At 57.6% G+C, this 17612-nt stretch overlaps 1 protein-coding gene across 2 annotated transcripts in view; it reads left to right on the plus strand.

Moving 5' to 3' along the window:
* Positions 1–11048: 11048 nt before the first annotated feature.
* SORCS2 (sortilin related VPS10 domain containing receptor 2) overlaps positions 11049–17612 on the plus strand; it is a 495738-nt gene continuing 489174 nt past the window's right edge. For both annotated transcript variants that reach the window (XM_027545110.1, XM_027545111.1), the window contains exon 1: positions 11049–11537. In XM_027545110.1, the coding sequence (XP_027400911.1) occupies positions 11064–11537 (474 nt within the window). In that variant the 5' untranslated portion in view covers positions 11049–11063. The remainder of the gene's footprint in view (positions 11538–17612) is intronic.

The following is a 17612-nucleotide window of genomic DNA, read 5'->3' on the forward strand; positions in this document are numbered from 1 at the left end:
GAGTTGGACATGACTAAGAATTGATGCTTTTGAACTGTGGTGTTGGAGAAGACTCTTGAGAGTCCCTTGGACTGCAAGGAGATCCAACCAGTCCATTCTGAAGGAGATCAGTCCTGGGATTTCTTTGGAAGGAATGATCTAAAGCTGAAACTCCAGTACTTTGGCCACCTCATGAGAAGAGTTAACTCATTGGAAAAGACTCTGATGCTGGGAGGGATTGGGGACAGGAGGAGAAGGGGACGACAGAGGATGAGATGGCTGGATGGCATCACTGACTCGATGGACGTGAGTCTGAGTGAGCTCCGGGAGTTGGTGATGGACAGGGAGGCCTGGCGTGCTGTGATTCATGGGGTCGCAAAGAGTCAGACACGACTGAGCGACTGAACTGAACTGAACTGAAGTGACTGACTTCACTTTCACTTTGAGTCCCTGTCTCTGCATAGCTTAGAGGTATTTGATCAGAGGTCATTCTGAAACACCTTGAGCTAGGACGCCTTCTAAGCTCTGTCAAAGACCTGTGTGTGGATAGAGGAGCACATTCAAAATTCAAGCCCTTATAGCCTGCCTGGCTTTTGCTTTTCACCAGGCCTCGTATGTTTCCTGTGTACGCACATGGTCATAGGGTCAGCTAGGAGTCTGGGGTGGCCTTGGGTCCTTTTTAGAGGCACACAGCTTTGGTCATTCTACACAATCTCCAGGACACTGATTTCCATCAACAGGGCTGCTGGCGTGGCCATCACCCACTGTTCCACGCTGTGTGATTCCCCTTCGCCTGTGGCCCTGCAGCTGCTGGTCCTCATGACCTGCCCTGTCCTGCAGAATCTCCGAGCCTCCCCAGCTGGGACAGTGGCATGAGAGCAGCCCTGGGCCAGAATGCTGTAGACTCCCACTGTTTGTACCTGAAGTTCAGCAGTTTTCAAGCATAAACACTTCTCTGATGGTTGCATGCTTTTGGATGACTTCCAGGGCATGGAAATGGTTTTTTTTTTTTTTTTTGGTCAATTTGTGCAATTTTAGAATTGATTTTTGAAGAGAGGATTTGCCAACCTCTTCATTTGGCTGTTAAGTGGAAGTTCTGCCTCCCTGAAGTGCATTTTCGATTGTGAATGTTGTGGGCACAGTTCAGGGTCCTTGGGAGGATGGGGGTAGGGGAGAAGAAGCTGGATATGAAGCTATAAAAGTTGGCTCAAGTGGATAAGACCTCATTTAGCAGACGAGGAAAATAGTCACATTCACAATGGAAGGGATCTTTCCAAGTTCTCAAAGCTCAGTCCGTGGAGTGGTGACACGGGACATGGGTCTCCCGACTCCTAGGCCAGTGCTTTTTCCTTCCACAAATTGCTGTTCATTTTAGCAGCTGTAGTTTAGAAGTCTGAATGTCTAGGGTTTTCCAATGTAACAGTGTAAATGATCCCCCCATCCATCCACCCATCCACCATCCATCCACACACCCATCCATCTATCCATCCATCCATCCATCCATCTATCCACCCACCTAATCACCCATCTACCATCCACCCACCCATCTACCCATCCACCCATCCATCCACACACCCATACATCTATCTATCCATCCATTCACCCACCTACCCACCCATCCACCCATCCATCCACACACCCATCCATCCATCCATCTATCCACCCACCCACCCATCTACCCATCCATCCATTCATCCATCCATCCATCCAATATGGATTGAGAGCCTACTGTATACCCACCATGGTGCTGGACAGTGAGGCCAAGTAGAGAACAAAAACTGGCACAGTCCCAGGGCTCAGGAAGCCTATGGTCTCCAAGTGGGGACCCCAGCCTCAGGGAAAGGCTTTTGCAAGAGCCATTTGAAAGAAGCATCCCATTTTCCTCTGCTAGTCTTGGTTAAGGCAGGAACACTTTCCAAGGAAAACAGTTTTCCCTCAGACCATGATTTTCAACCAAAATTTTATTCATGGAAAATTTTATTTTTGAAAAAATGCTAAGTGTAGAAAGCGTTTACATTAAAAAAATCAGTTTCATATACAATAATTTTAAAGCAACATTTTGATTTCTAAAGTGACACTTAAAGGTAGGAATACAGTGAGTTCCCTTTTAGAATGTTTATTGGAATTGAAGGCTTTGAAAACCTCTGCTCCAGACCAATCTATCATCGTGAGGTCTTGGCCTTACACAGAGAGTGTTACAGAGCACCTCGGCACTCAGACACTTGCCAAGTGCTTTTGGCTGGCTGTGTGACGCCAAGGAGCCATGCAGAAACTGAAAAATTCAGGAAAAAGCTGGATGCCTTATCTACATGACAGCAAACAATCAGATATTTGGAAACAAGAGATTCTGGACTAAATCTTAACATCCTCTGGGAATTCCTAAATATCAGTACAACCTCAGAGGTGTTGCTTGTTTTACCCTAGGGTTCTCTTTTCCTTTTTTCCCCTGGGTGATCTCATTCAACAGTCATGCCCAAATCTGCACCTCAAGCCCTGGGACTTTGCTGATCACCATTTCCAAGGATCTCTGGAGCCTCCCTGCCAGCGTGACAGTGACAAGTGGGGCTCGCTGAACGTCCACGTGCTGTGGGGAGGAGGGGGTCATGAACCCAGGTTCTGGGCAGTGGGTGTGAGTGCTGGAGTGCCTGCCGGGTCCAGTCCCCACAAAACGTCCATGCGGTCCTCTCTCCTTTGGCTCCAGGGTCACCTGTTGTGACCGGAGGACCGCAGGATGGAGGAGGGCCCGTCGACCTGCCTCAGACTTTGTGAGTGAATGTGCTGCACCTTTTCTGGGTTACCCCTCTGAAATCGGGGTTAAACTTTGCCACTGCAGCCCAGCCTGGCCTCACCTAACACCTCCAGGATGCCCCACAGATACCTTCTTCAAATGTGTTCCCCGAGGAGGAACATGGCATCCTCATTCTCCCAAGTACCTCAGAGCCTCTTTGACTCCCTCCTCCTTTTCATCTTACACAATCCCAGGTTCTGGGGACGTCCTCCTCGCCACCGCTGCCCATGACTGCTCAGGTCTCATCACCACTCTCCTGGGCCAGTGCCACGGCCCCTGGCTGGTCTCCTGTCTCCTTTCCAAGCTCCAGCTTTCAGAATCTGCCGGAAGCAGCTTTCCAAAACACAAATCTGATCATGCTGTTCCTTTCCTGAAAACCCTAGAAGGGTCTCTTTGCTCTCAGGAGAAGCCCATTCTCTCCTCCAATCTAAAGGGCACGGCTCCATCCTACACAGTCAGCCTAACGTGCCCCCCCCCCCCCCATGCGGACCTGGCACCTTCATTCCTTTGACCCTTGTCTGTGCTGCATCCTCTGTTTTACTCCAGCTGGGTCCCAACTCAGCACTCAAGACCTGCTCAAATGTATTTCTTTCTGACACAGCCCCTCAGGCAGAATAAATTCTTCCCTCCCTGTGCCTTCCTTGTGCTCAGCACATATTTCTGTAATAGCCCGTGTTCTCTGGGGTGTTCATGCTGTTAAGTGGAAGTAAAGAACTACAGGGTCAGAAAGTCGGGGGAAACACTGAATTAATCAAAGTCAAGCAGATTGTTAAACTGCAGGACTTTTCTGTCCTTAATCCGCACATGTCACAGCATAGAGTTGGGGTGTTTCCTAAGCCACGCACCCCACAGAAATACCCTCTGAGCGTCTCACAGACACTCATCTATCCCCACACAACCGATGACCGTTCTCACTGAACACACGAGGAGATGGAGGTCCAGAGACACTCAGTGACTCGCCTGCAGGGCCCAGACCACGTTCGGCTCCAGGCTTGCTTCTCACCCCCACTCTGAGCTCATTTCCCCCAATAAACACCGATTACGCCTCCACGAGGGGAGCACTTTCAGACACAGGGCACCCACATGGCAGGCAGGTATTGCCAGTGCATTCACAGCCGCGTCCAAACCAGGACTGTGAGCACCCTTGTCCAGGCTACCTCTCTCCAGCTGTGTGATCCAAGACAGGTTACTTAGCTTCTCTGGGCTTCTCTGCTTCTAAGATCAGAATAACTGTGCACCAGAACACTGGTACATGGTGGGCAGCTGGCATGCTTTGCCCCCTCTTGCAATTCCAATGAACCCTGGTATGTGGTGGAGGTGGGGGTGTGTAGGGGGAACTTGCCTTCCGCCACGGGTGAGGCTGAGGAGGAGGTGGGCCCCCCAAGGCCGGCTGTGTCTCCCTCTTTGCCCTCTGCCCTGCTTTGGTCTCCTCCTTCACATTCGTTGGGCTCCTACCGTGGCCCGGGCCTGTGCCAAGACTCTGGCCTCGGCCGTTTGCCCCAAGGACGGTCTCTGTTTGGTGGAAGGTCTGTCACTCCTGAGTCCATCCTTCCTCCCCTCTGCCCTGCCTGCCAGAGGGACCAAACTGGGCTCTGGCCCCAGGCGAGGGGCCCCACGTTCCTGGGCCCATGTGGGTTACATTCCCAGGCCTCCCCTGGTGCTCACAGGGGATGACTCGGTATTGCAGTGGTCCAAGGCCCCGAGGGCTCCCTCCCGAGTCACGCCTCCACCCGGGAGGAGAGGGGGGCTCCCTCCCGAGTCACGCCTCCACCCGGTAGGAGAGGGGGGCTCCCTCCCGAGTCACACCTCCACCTGGTAGGAGAGGGGGGTTCCCTCCTGAGTCACACCTCCACCTGGTAGGAGAGGGGGGCTCCCTCTCAAGTCACACCTCCACCCGGGAGGAGAGGGGGGCTCCCTCCTGAGTCACACCTCCACCTGGTAGGAGAGGGGGGCTCCCTCCTGAGTCACACCTCCACCTGGTAGGAGAGGGGGGCTCCCTCCCGAGTCACACCTCCACCCGGGAGGAGAGGGGGGCTCCCTCTCAAGTCACACCTCCACCCGGGAGGAGAGGGGGGCTCCCTCTCAAGTCACACCTCCACCCGGTAGGAGAGGGGGGCTCCCTCTCAAGTCACACCTCCACCCGGGAGGAGAGGGGGGCTCCCTCCAGAGTCACACCTCCACCTGGTAGGAGAGGGGGGTTCCCTCCCGAGTCACACCTCCACCTGGTAGGAGAGGGGGGCTCCCTCTCAAGTCACACCTCCACCCGGGAGGAGAGGGGGGCTCCCTCTCAAGTCACACCTCCACCTGGGAGGAGAGGGGGGGCTCCCTCCCAAGTCACACCTCCGCCCTGTAGGGCAGGGGTGTCTGAGACAGCACCCTGCCTGAAAGGGGCCGGTGCTGGTCTCTGCCCCCCATGGCTCTGTGTGACATGGAGAGATGGGAGCGACAGGGCTCAGGGGTGGCCCAGGCTCAGGCCCCACAGCTGCACTTCCCTGCTGCAGGGGGTGGGCTGGCCACTGTCCACGCCGGGAGCCTTGGTCTCACCAGGTGTCAGTGGAGCCGATCCCAGCCCCACTGGCTTTGGGGGAAGACAGAGGTGAAAGCCAAGGCAGAGGAGCCTGGCCTGGAGGGACCCCCTCACCCCCAGGCCCACCCCCCCACCCCTGAGCTCATCGGCATGTGGGGAAGCCCGAGTTCATGGCCACCCCCATGCTGCTGGTGGAGACCTGGGCAAGTCCCCCACCTTGTTATGCTGTGCTGTAGCTTCTTCTGCTGTGAAGAGGAGATGGTGGTGGTGCCCTCCCCGCCAGGGGTAGGGTGGTGCAGCCCCCCTCTCCTACCAGACAGAGGTGTGACTCAGGAGGGAGCCCCGCTCTCCTCCCGGGTGGAGGTGTGACTCGGGAGGGAGCCCCCGTCTCCTCCTGGGTGGAGATGTGACTTGAGAGGGAGCCCCCCTTTCCTCCCTGCAAAGCGCCCGGGGCAGAGCTGGTGGGGCAGCGCAGGGAGAGCATCTCCATGTCTCTGCCCCAGTGTCATTGACCCACCTGCCGCCATCGATGGCGCTGACCTTCCTGAGGCTGGGCGCTGGCTCTGGTCACCGCCTGGTCCCCTGGAAACCACGACGGATGCTCCAGGGACCAGCGCCTTCTCTCCCTGCCCGGCTCCGCCCTGTATGCAGCCCCTGAAGTTCTTCCTCTAAGGTCCCTGCGTGGTTTTCCTCCAGCTCCTGCCCCGCGCTGCTCCCTCTGCCAGGACCATGCTTCCTTGTCTCTCCACCAGTTCCTGTTTTGGCCTCCGATGATTTGGTCTCACCCCTTCCCTGTTCTCTCCTGGGAGCCTGGACTCAAGCCAGGCACACCGTAGGTGCTCAGCAAACATTTGAGGAGCAGGAGAGAAATGAACCGAGCTGTTTGCAGCACCTGCTGTGCGGCGTCTGTGATTAAAGAGGAGCCCTGATGGCTGGAACTGGCTGGTGGTCATCTGCGCCCTGTCCGGTCGGGCCTCCTGCCTGGCTGGTCTCTCATGTGTCAAGGGTTTGGGGGCCCACAGCGCTGATGCTCCAGGATGGAAACCCCTGCCTCCAGCAGGAAGCAGCCACCATCGCCATGGCTGCCCCCTTACCATGCACCCAAGGGCCCACCGCCGCTTCCTCTCTCTCCCCTCCATCAGTCTGGCCACGGGGCCTCGTCTTTCCTCTCCGTCTGGATACGCTTCCCTTCCGTCTTGGTATCAGACTTCTCTCCTGACCGGCCAACCCCACTGCCACCTCTGTCTCCCTTGACAACCTGGTAATGAGGTTGTAGCGCTGATCCTTCCCCTCAAAGCTGTCCCCTCTAACCCTGTTGTTCACTGACAGTCATTAGGAGACTTGTCTGCAAGTCACGGCTGCCCCCCTGCCCCGGAGCAGGTACAGAACGTCTCAGGGTCCCTGGGGGCCGCGTGGGGTGGCTGAGGGAGTGGCTGGGGCTCCCCTCTGTGGAAGCCAGCCCCCCACCAGCCTGTCCAGACGCTCAGCCTCCCTCCTACTGGGCCCCCCAGTGTCCCTGGTGAGGTTTTTTATGATTTCTTGACCATCTTTGATATGGACAGGCTGGGGGAGCCGTATCTGTTGAGCTTTGCCATGACTATAAAGATAAAATGTCACTAAATTAAATTAAAATATAATATTAAAATATTATCAAAGAGACCTTTGACAATTAAAAAAATCTTGAGATGCTTAATGAGGAAGTGGTCTGATTAAAAGCTGGAAAGACAAAGCCTGGTGGGCTACTCTCCACCGGGTTGCAGAGTCAGACACGACTAAGCATGCGGGTGTGGGGTGGGCCCAGGAACCAGCGTTTCCAACCAGCTGCCATTAACGCGGATGCCTCTGGTCCAGAGACGACACACGGAGCTCCCCCGAGTCAGGGCTGCTCTGGCCCCATTTTACAGGCGAGGCAAGTTTCTGAAGCAGGTGAAGCTGGGCCCTGCCCAGGATGCCCAGCTGGTGCAAGAGGATGTGGGCCTTGGAACCCTTCGGGTGAATCACAGCCCTCTTGAGAGCTCGTTTGGAGGTTCTAGCAGGGGAGCACAGCTACTCGTATGCCCTTGACGGGAGACCGGTCCTCCTCCACCGGGGGTGGGCGTCCTCCTCGACTGCACGTGGAGCTGTGAGGGAGGAAAGGCCTGGCCAACGGACTGGCCGAATCCACCTGGGCGGTCAGCAGGGTGACAAATGGCGCGACCAGATCGCTTCATGTTGAGGTTTGACAGAAATCAACAAAATTCTGTAAAGCAATTATCCTTCAATTAAAAAATAAATGAAAAAAAAATTACTGCCCCCGCCTGCTGTGACCGTCCTCACCTTTAAATTGGGGAGAACAGGACTGCCCCGTATGGACATCAGAGGTTCAGTGAATGCTTCCATCCAAACAGTGCCCGGCCCAGAGGAGGTGCCCCACAAGGGGCACTGACCATGTATTACTCCTGTTACTATTACTGGGAGGACGAGTTGAAGGGCACCCCTCTGAGCAACTTCCCCCTGAACCTCAGAAGGCAACTCCCCTTCCTTTTGGCTCCCAGACACCTCCCTGGGGGCACCTGCTTCCCTCATGTCCCTCTCTGTTCAGCTGTGCGCCTCCCCCACCAGACTGTGTGCCTCCCCCATCAGACTGTGAACTCCACCGTCAGACTGTGCGTCTCCTCCCCCATCAGACTGTGCACCTCCCCCATCAGACTGTGCATCTCCTCCCCCACCAGACTGTGTGCCTCCCCCATCAGACTGTGAACTCCACCGTCAGACTGTGCGTCTCCTCCCCCATCAGACTGTGAACTCCACCGTCAGACTGTGCATCTCCTCCCCCATCAGACTGTGCGCCTCCCCCATCAGACTGTGCATCTCCTCCCCCATCAGACTGTGGGCCTCCCCCATCAGACTGTGGACTCTACAACCAGACTGTGCGCCTCCACCATCAGACTGTGAACTCCAGCATCAGACTGTGCGCCTCCCCCATCAGACTGTGCATCTCCTCCACCAGACTGTGCGCCTCCCCCATCAGATTGTGAATTCCCCCAGGATCAGGAGCAGGCCTGATTTGGTCTGGAGTCCAGTGCCCATTATGGAGGTGAAGAAGGAGGGTGGCTGGGACGGGTTTCCCAGTGTTAGGATCTTGCTGTTGTGAAGAATGAGGTGTTACAAACCTGGAGAGGGTTTAATATTTATTTCATGCACCCAAGACCAGGTGCTGAACCCCAGTGTCCACACGTTGCCCAGCTTTGTGATGCCTCCGTCAGCATTCACGCCCCAGCTGTCAGCCACCTTGATGGGCACTGTAGACTTGGCCTCTGTGGCCTCCCAAGACCCCTCTGCACTGGGGGTGTCAGACAGGAAGGCTGCTTGAAGCTCTCCTTTGCTTTCTACACTTGCCTGTGTCTTTCTCTTGCAGCCATGTCCCCGAGTCCCTGATGTGGTCACTAAGGAAGGTGAACACGGTGGGTGTGAGGCACCCAGAAGCTGGCTTCCCTCCGCTCCTCCTCCCCTGTCTCTGCCTGTCACCCGTGCCCAGCCGCCCTGGCCTCTCTCAGGTCCTGGACAGTCACATCCTACGGCCTCCTTGCACCTGTCCTCCCCCCGGCCAGAGTGACGCTATAAGAACGCCGCTGGCCTTGCTCCCCCTGCTTGAAGCCCTCCAGAGTCTTTGCTGTGCTTTGTGAACACAGATCAAGCCTGGTGCCTCCCCTCTGACCGCTCAGCTGCTCTGGGCTGTGCTGGAGCTCACGGGCTCCCCCCTGCTGGGACGGCTCTTCTTGCCAGGCCCATGCAGCTCCTCTCCTTCTCTGCTCAAAGTCACCTGGCCCCCAGCACCCCCTCATCACCACCCTGCACCTGCCTTAGCTTCTCCTGGGCATGTAGCACTGTCTGGGTTTTCTCCTAGATCTGCCTGTCCACACAGACAGACACTTCTCTCCAGAACAGGGACCTTGTCTTCCTCTCTCATCACTGGGTCCCCAGGCCCAGAAATGTTTGTAAGCTGAGAAATCTGGGGGAAACAACATCTCTGAGCTTTGGATTCAGATAAGGGATGAATCAGGGCGTCCCAGGGGGCGCTAGTGGTAAAGAACCTGCCTGCCAGTGCAGGAGACATAAGAGACATAGGTTCTATCCCTGGGTGAGGAAGATCCACTGCAGGAGGACATGGCAACCCACTCCAGTATTCTTGCTTGGAGAATTCCCATGGACAGAGGAGCCCGGTGGGCTACAGTCCACAGAGTCGCAGAGTCGGACACGACTTTGCACCTGAGCTCACACGCACCCCCACACCTCGCCACCCCCTCCCTTCAGCCCCGCACTGACCCCGATCTGTTCTTCTCTTCTCTGTGTTGGACAGATGTTCCTCCAGATGTTGGCTTCCCCTCCTCTCCTGACCCTGGGCCTGGAGATTCAGACTCTGACAGATTGGGAATTTACACCGTGGAGGGGAGAGGGCACACTTTGAGGTAGGAGATGGCAGTGTAGATATCTAGCCAGCCCCTTGCCCCTGACCCCAGCGCTGGGCACAGGGCAAGCCCAGTCTCTCATTGGGCATGAATTCTGGTTGAATCTGGGTGAGCCCGCAGGAGAGAGGGTGCTAGGTGGTTGAGCTCTTTTGGGGCCAGCGGGAAGCCCCGCTGTCTGTCTTTCCCGAATGTCTGAGGCTTTGCTGCTCTGCCCTGTTAGGCTCTCTCTGTGAGCATTCTTTTTCTGAAGCAGAGACCCATCTGGGAGGAGAGTGTGACAAGGACACTAAGCCTGAGGATTTCTAACACAGGGGCCACTGGGGAGGGGGATGGAGGGAGTGGCCCCTGGCCTGGCAGAGGATGCAAAGCTGACTCTTACTTTGAATTCTGGCTAAAGCAGGTTCATGACCTTGTGTGGGGGCTTCCATGCTCTGAGCCTCCCTTTCCTCTCTGCTCGGTGGCCCGCCAGGCTCGGAATGGGACCTCACCCACACCTTCTTCTCGCCCAGGTGTCTGTTCTTACGTTCAGGGCAGCCCCCCTGGTGGCCCCCAGGGTTGGGACTTAAAGCCACTGTCCGCAAGTCCCGAAAGCTAAGCCCCAGGCATGGCTGCAGGAATAGGTCGTCTGGAAGCTGCCTTAGGGTTTTCGAAGTACCTCCCCCTCCCCAACTTCTAACGGTCTCCTCCTCATCCTCAAGGTGCTGGGTTCGGTTTCGACCCACTGCTACTCCTTCAGAGGCCCCTGTAAGAGACCACCTTTTTACTTATGATTTGGCTTCATCCTGTCTCCCTGGGGTGATTTCGTCCATGATCGCATCCACTTGGGGGTGGTCTGTCTCCCGACAGCAGACTCTCAGCTGATGAACCAGGCACCTGGCTGTGTTCACTCGGTTATCCCCAGGGCCTGGCACTTGGCTCTTCCAGAGTAGGTGCTCAGTAAATACAGGAAGAAAGGGGCAGAGGAAGGGCGGAGGGAAGGAGGCGGGGAGGAGGAGGAAAGGAGCAAGGCTTGAGGACAGAGGTCTGTGGCCTGCGGCCCTGGAGGGTGGGGGCGCGCCCCAGGACCTCCGCCGGCCGGGTTGCTGAGCGTCTGGCGCTCGCCCGGGCGGGCGCGGGGCTGGCCGGCAGGTGGCGGTGCGCCCTCGGCTGCGCGGTGGCGGCGGCGGAGCGCCGAGTCCCCTCCTCCCGCCGGCGCCCTCCCCTCGCCGGCTCCTTTCTCTGCGCTCTCGCTCGCGCTCCCCAGCGCCCTCCGCTCTCCCGGCCGCGGTTTCTCTCGCCCGCGCCGCCCCGCCGCCGGCCCCGCCGCCGCCCCTCGGCGACCATGGCGCTCCGGGGATCCCCGCGCGCCCCGAAGGGCCCCGGCCCCACCGCCCGAGCCCCGAGCCCGGGGGCGCCGCCGCCGCCGCCGCCGCCGCGCTCGCGGCCGCTCCTGCTGCTGCTGCTGTTGCTGGCCGCTTGCGGGGCGGCAGGGCGCTCCCCGGAGCCCGGGCGCCTGGGTCCCCGCGCCCGGCTGACCCGGGCGCCGCCGAACCCGCCTGCGGGGCGCGCGCTGCCCGGCGGTGGCGAGGATCGGCAGGCGCGCGACGAGGAGCCCGGTACCCCGGGTCCCGGTCAGGCTCCGGGTCCCGGCGAGGACGGCGCCCCCGCCGCGGGCCAGGGGCGCTGGGCGCGGGCAGCGCCGATGGCCGGAGCGGCTTCGCGGGCGCAAGTCTCGCTCATCAGCACGTCGTTCGTGCTCAAGGGGGACGCGACGCACAATCAGGCGATGGTGCACTGGACGGGCGAGAACAGCAGTGTAAGTGACCTCCGCGCGCCCCCCGCGAGCCCTGACCCGGACACCTCGGAGCCTCCACTTCTGGACGGCCCCGCAGTCACCCCGCTATTCTCGGAGACCTGGGGACGGGAGTTACCCTGGCGGCGCCCCTGCGGGCCCTGGGCCACTTGTGAAGAGGTCTCCAGATACGTGAGCACCCTGCCTTACCTCGGGGACATTTCCACTGATTTCCAGGACCCTGAGCCGTCTCGGGGGCACCCCCACTGGCCTCCGGACCGCAGGTTGGGGGTGTCTCTGGAGGTTTCGGGACCCCGGCCACCTTGGGGCGCCCCCAGGCCTTTTAAGATCACTCCCAACTCGGTGTTGCACCTCTATCGCCTTCATGCTCTGCCGGGTCCGCCCAGCGCTGCTTTGGGATTCTCTCTCCACCCTGGTCTACCCGGTACCCGCTCTTGGCACCTCCACGGGCTCCAGGACCTCCGCGGTCAGCCCGGCGTCCGGTTCTGGGGCAGCCCCTCTCCCGGTCCGGAGGACCCGCCGCCGGACGCACCTGGATGTGCGGGGATCTGCTAACCCGGGGAGTTGGGCTCCGCGCCGCGCTTCGGGCCAGCTTCCTGCACTCCCCGCCCTCCCCCACCTTCGCCGCTACTTTGGCCTCGTTCCAGCTGGAAGTTGGACACCCTTGCCCAGCAAAGACACTTCTGTTAGGGTCCTCTGGAGCCTCCTTCCACCAGTCCTGCGGGTCCTACCCGCTCCTCCTTTGGGTGGTGTGTCAGGGGTATGGGGCTAACCCTCACCTTCTTCCCCTGGGTGGGGTTGGGGCCGGGGAAGCACAGCCAGCAGCTGTGTGTGTGGGAGTGGCTGGTTGTGGGGAGAGGAGATGGGAACCCCTCCTCACTCCCTTGCATCCATGTCCGCTCATTGTCCAGGGGCTGCCCCCAACCCTTCTCCTTGACCACTGCTCCCCAAACTTCTGGAGAGACGGCATAGGGCCAGGCCCTGCGTCCATCAGTCCATCAGGAGTGGAGGGGTGGGGGTCCAGGCGCTCCTCGAGGCAGGGCAGGAGTGTAGCCTGGGCTGGGTGGTACTGTTACTCAGCTCCTCTGTCTAGCCCTGCGTGCTGGGCGCCCTGGGGTGGAGGAGGGATGGGGTGGAGTGAGCCTACTGGTGCAGGGGCAGCGCTGGATGAGCCTGCTTGGTCCAGAGCTCAGTGCCCTGCTAGCCAGTCGTATCTGACCCTTTGCGATCACGTGGACTGTAGCCCACCAGGCTCCTCCATCCATGGGATTCTCCAGGCAAGAATGCTTGAGTAGGTTGCCATTTCCTCCTCCAGGGGATCTTCCTGGCCTAGGGATCAAACCTGAATCTCCTGCATTGCAGACGGTTTCATTACCATCTGAGCCACCAGGGAAGTGCCTGGAGGTCCAAACCCGCACCGTCTGGAGAGAGGGGTCAGACCCCAGATGTGCAGCTGGGCCCTGCCCTTCCCTCATTCCCGTTTCACTACTAAACCTTGTCCTGTGTACCCTAAGCTGTACCTTTGGGACTGCAGGGTAAAACCTGGACACCAGTAACTCAAGGGAACAAATAAATATTGACTGTTAAGTCAATCCTGTGGAGCCAGAACATTCAAACCAAGCCTCCCTCCTCCCCGCCACCCCTGCCCCAGGTTCATCCAGCAGCTAATTCATTTTAGCTTCGTGGGGAGTGGCCAGTGGGGGTGAAAGAAGTTAGGGAGAGACACAGAGTGTTGGAGACCAGCCTCCCAGATGGGACAAGCACCTTCAGGACTCACTGAGAGCTAGCCTGCCAACCCCCCTTGAGTGCAGGGTTTCCTTGGAGAGACGAGGGGGCAGGGCCTGGCAGAGGAGCCCACCTGGCTTTGCTCCTTGGGGACAGTGGCTGAGTTGAGTGGGTCCCTTATGACTATTTCCTGGCTGCTGGCAGGTGAATGCCTGCAAGGGGGAGGTTGGGTGTGGGAAGTGGGAGGGGGGTGCTGGTTTCTCTTTAGTGGGTCGCAGGAAGTCCAAATCTGGAGAGGAGCTTTGAGAGATGCCTTGCTCCCCTGGAGCTAGGAAAGCGGGGGCGGGCAGGGGTGACTGTGCGGAGCCCGGCGTGGCCTGGCACTTAGCAAGACACTCAGGAGGCGGAAGCCCAAGTACTCACGGCTGTTAGCGTCTGTGGGTGAGAAGGTGGGCAGAGCAGCCTGGAGACGCTGACCAGGCCTTTGGCTCAAGCACCTCCCACTCCGCTTGTCAACACCGCCTACTCCCCCCACCCCCGGCTCACCCATTCTCTGGAATGGGAGACTGGAGTCCTCTCTGGAAAAGCACATCATTCTTTGGCTTTGGCAGCAGGTGATGCCTGAGTTTCGCTTGCCTGGGGAAAACTCAAGAGGAGTGAAAGCTGTAACCAAGCGCTGAGAAAAGCCATCCCCCCCGCCCAGTCTCTGGTTTCTTAGTACTCCGCGCATGCGTTACGTTATTTTCTCCGCACTCAGAAATGCGCTCCAAGCCCCTCTGGCAGCCACAGGGCCAAGGATTTTAGCCAGGATTTTGCACTTGGATCACCTCCGCTCCTCTGCTTGAAAGCCCCATCTTTGAAAGCGGCAACAGGAAAGAAACTGACTTGAGGCTGATTTGCTGAGCAGAGTCTTTTCAAAATTTCATTTCACTTCGTTTGCGCAGGTATCCGGCCCCAAGGAGCTAGGCCTGTCCAGGTGCTTCACGTGAGCAGAGAAAGTGTTTGCTTCACTGTGTCCGGTGTTTTTCCAAGTTAATAGAAAAAGCATTTGCTGAGAGGGGTAGCTGCTCAAAACGGCATTTTAGAGCATCTGCAGAAAGGAATGGCGAATCACAGGATGTGAGCTGGCTCCAGGACAGGCCCCGTGGCTGTAGCGCTGAGAACATATGTGCTTTTTCCTTCCAAAGGCTTGGTTTCTTCCCGCTCCCATGGAGATGCAGAAGGGGACTTGCTTGGAAGTTCAGACACTGCCTTTCTGTCTGCCGTTTAGCCATAGAAATGAATTGTTAGGTGTGAAATGAATGTTTCATTGCAACCAACCGGTGTTACCTTTGATGCTTCCAGACGGGGTGGTGCACAGAGGCTCCAGGTTGTGAGTCTCGCTAGCTACCCTCAGAGGCAGAGGGGTGATTTAGAGGCAAATATGACAAGAATGAAGGCTTCCCAGGTGGCTGAGACAGTCAAGAATCCACCTGCAATGCAGGAGACCCGGGTTACATCCCTGGGTGGGGAAGGTCTCCTGGGGAAGGTGAATGGCAACCTACTCCAGTATTCTTGCCTGGAGAATTCCATGGGCAGAGGCGAGAGCCTGGAGAACTAAAACCCATGGGGTTGCAAAGAGTCGGACACGACTGAGCAACTAACACACACACACACACAGGACAATGCGACAGGATGCAGGTCTCTGGTTCCAGGCTCAGGGTTTGATGCTACCCCAGTGGGACGGCGCTGTGCCCTGTCCCGATTTTCCCGCTTCTGGGAAATCCCACAGTTATATCCTGAAGCGCAGCTCATCTGCACGCCTTTCTTTAGGGCAGTGGGACTGTACCTTGGATACGTTAATGGACTGGAATGTGAGCTTCCTGCAGCCAGGCCGTTTGTTTGGCTTTGTTACTGCTGGGCCACGGATTGGCCCACCCTGCCCGCTCCCTTTTCTGCCTCTGCTCTGTGTCCTGTTTGCAGGGTTGGGTTGGAGACGTCTAGGGGAGCAGAGATAATTCAGCCCTGACTATCCCTGCTCTCTACCGGGGGATCTTCGGGAACCTAACATTTGTGCATGTTTTATACCCAGAGACACAGAGCTCCAAATCAGAGTGTGGAGCTTCTGAAGGTGTGAAATGGGTCACAGCTGGCACACCTGTCAGAGGTCAGGTTCCTTCAGGGCAGTTGTGTCAGCCTCCCAGGGCCGCCACAACAGAGAGCCAGACCGGATGGCTCAAAAAGCAGGGCTTTGCCCAGGGTTTTGGAGGCTGGTCATCCAAGGGCTTCCCTTGTGGCTCAGCTGGTAAAGAACCTGCAATGCGGGAGACCTGGGTTCAATCCCTGGGTTGGGAAAATCCACCGGAGAAGGGAATGGCTACCCACTCCAGTATACTGGCCTGGAGAAATCCTTGGACTGTATAGTCCATGGGGTTGCAAAGGGTTGGACAAGACTGAGCAACTTTCACTTTCACTTTCATCTGAGATCAAGGGGGCAGCAGGGTTGGTAGCTCCCAAGGCCTCTCCCTCTGGCTTGTCAATGGCCGTCTTTGTGTTGTTGTTCAGTCGATCAGTCGTGTCCGACTCTTTGCGACCCCATGGACTGCAGCACGCCAGGCTTCCCTGTCCATCACCAACTCCCGGAGCTTGCTCAAACTCATGTCCATTGAGTCGGTGATGCCATCCAACTGTCTCATCCTCTATTGTCCCCTTCTCCTCCCGCCTTCAATCTTTCCCCGCATCAGAGTCTTTTCCAATGGCTCTTCGCATCAGGTGGCCAAAGTATTGGAGCTTCAGCTTCAGTCCTTCCAGTGTTGATTTCCTTTAGGACTGGCCATCTTTGTGTCTGCGTCCTAATCTCTTCCTACAAGGACACCAGTCATATGGAATCAGGGCCCACTCCGGTGGCCTCATTTTAAGTTGTGCTAGTCACCCAGTTGTGTCTAACTCTTTGTGACCCCACAGACTGTAGCCCATCAGGCTCCTCTGTCCATGGGATTCTCCAGGCAAGAGTACTGGAGTGGGTTGCCATTCCCTTCTTCAGGGGATCTTCCTGAACCAGGAATTGAACCTGGGTCTCCTGCGTTGCAGGTAGATTCTTTACCATCTGAGCCACTAAGGAAGCCCCATTTTACCTTAATCCCCTCTTTAAAGACCTTATCTCCAAATATAGTCACATCCTGAGGTCCTGGTGGTTAGGAGTTAAACATATGATTTGTGGGGGGGGGGGGGCACACTTTAATTCATAACAGCTGGAAAGGGGCTTCATTTACTTTTGTGTCCCTTGAGCTTCACGCAGCGGGGCTCAGAGTAGTCCTGTGGGGAAAGAAGGGATGGACATGCACAGTTAAGATATGGGGGCTGAGCACCATCTTCCCCAGTGGGGAAATCAGGGAAGACTGCCTGAAGAGTCGCTATCAGGGTGAACTTATAGGTTGAGTGGGGGGGGGCACATGGGGGACAGAGAGGGGCATCCTGGGGGAGGGGCTACTTGAGCAAGATCTGGGGGGAGGGGATGTGAAGGCGTGCTATGCACCCTCTAAGGAGACAGTGAGTGCATTGTGCATGAAGAGAAACCAGAGGAAAGAAGTTTGAAAACAAAAAACTGGTTGAAGTCAGCTCTGAATGGGCCCCAAACATGAGGCCCCAGGGCCCACTGTGGTAGCGTGGGTTATGGGTGCTTGCCTGGGTTCGCACCGGCCCTGCCCCTTTCTGGCTCTGCGGTTTGGGTTGGATGGACTGAGCTCCCGAGGCCTCGGTGTCTTAGATCTGGGGGAAGTGATGGCTCGAACATCTGTCTGCAGTGCCGGATCGTCTGTGTAAAGTGCTCCGACAGGGTGCGGCCTGAAGCAGGGGCTCGGGAAGTGGCCGCGGGGGCTGGGCTGAGTTTCAGCCACCACCCTGGAGGCAGTGTGCAGGGTGGGCTCAGGGAGGAGGCTGCTATGGTGCTGAGACGTGGCCCAGGCCCTGGAGGGGACAGAGGGAGGGGAGAGTGGATCTCAGAGCAGGCTCCGATGAGGATGGACAGGGCGTGGCTGCCCGCCTCAGCTCCCGCTTCCCTATCCCCGCTGCAGGCTTCTGTCTTTCCTGGAGCGGCACTGGCCTCCTGGCTCATGGCCAGCCTTCAACGTCCAGAGGACCATAAGGGCCTTCATGGAAAGCCCTTCAGGTTCTTGAATGAATCCGGTGACAAAGCTGATTTGTAGCCTGGCATCTGATGGCGGGGTCTTTGTGGTGACAGCTGTGCTCCACTCCTGTGGGCGGGCTTTGTGGCTCCAGGGCCTTCCATTTAAGTCTACAGAATCTTCCGTGAGATATTTTGGAATTCCAGGCCACCAGAGTGCCGGCCTGCAGCATTGTGGGGTGGGGACTGGA

The sequence above is a fragment of the Bos indicus x Bos taurus genome, chromosome 6 (assembly GCF_003369695.1).
Source record: "Bos indicus x Bos taurus breed Angus x Brahman F1 hybrid chromosome 6, Bos_hybrid_MaternalHap_v2.0, whole genome shotgun sequence".
Classification (NCBI taxonomy): Eukaryota; Metazoa; Chordata; class Mammalia; order Artiodactyla; family Bovidae; genus Bos; species Bos indicus x Bos taurus.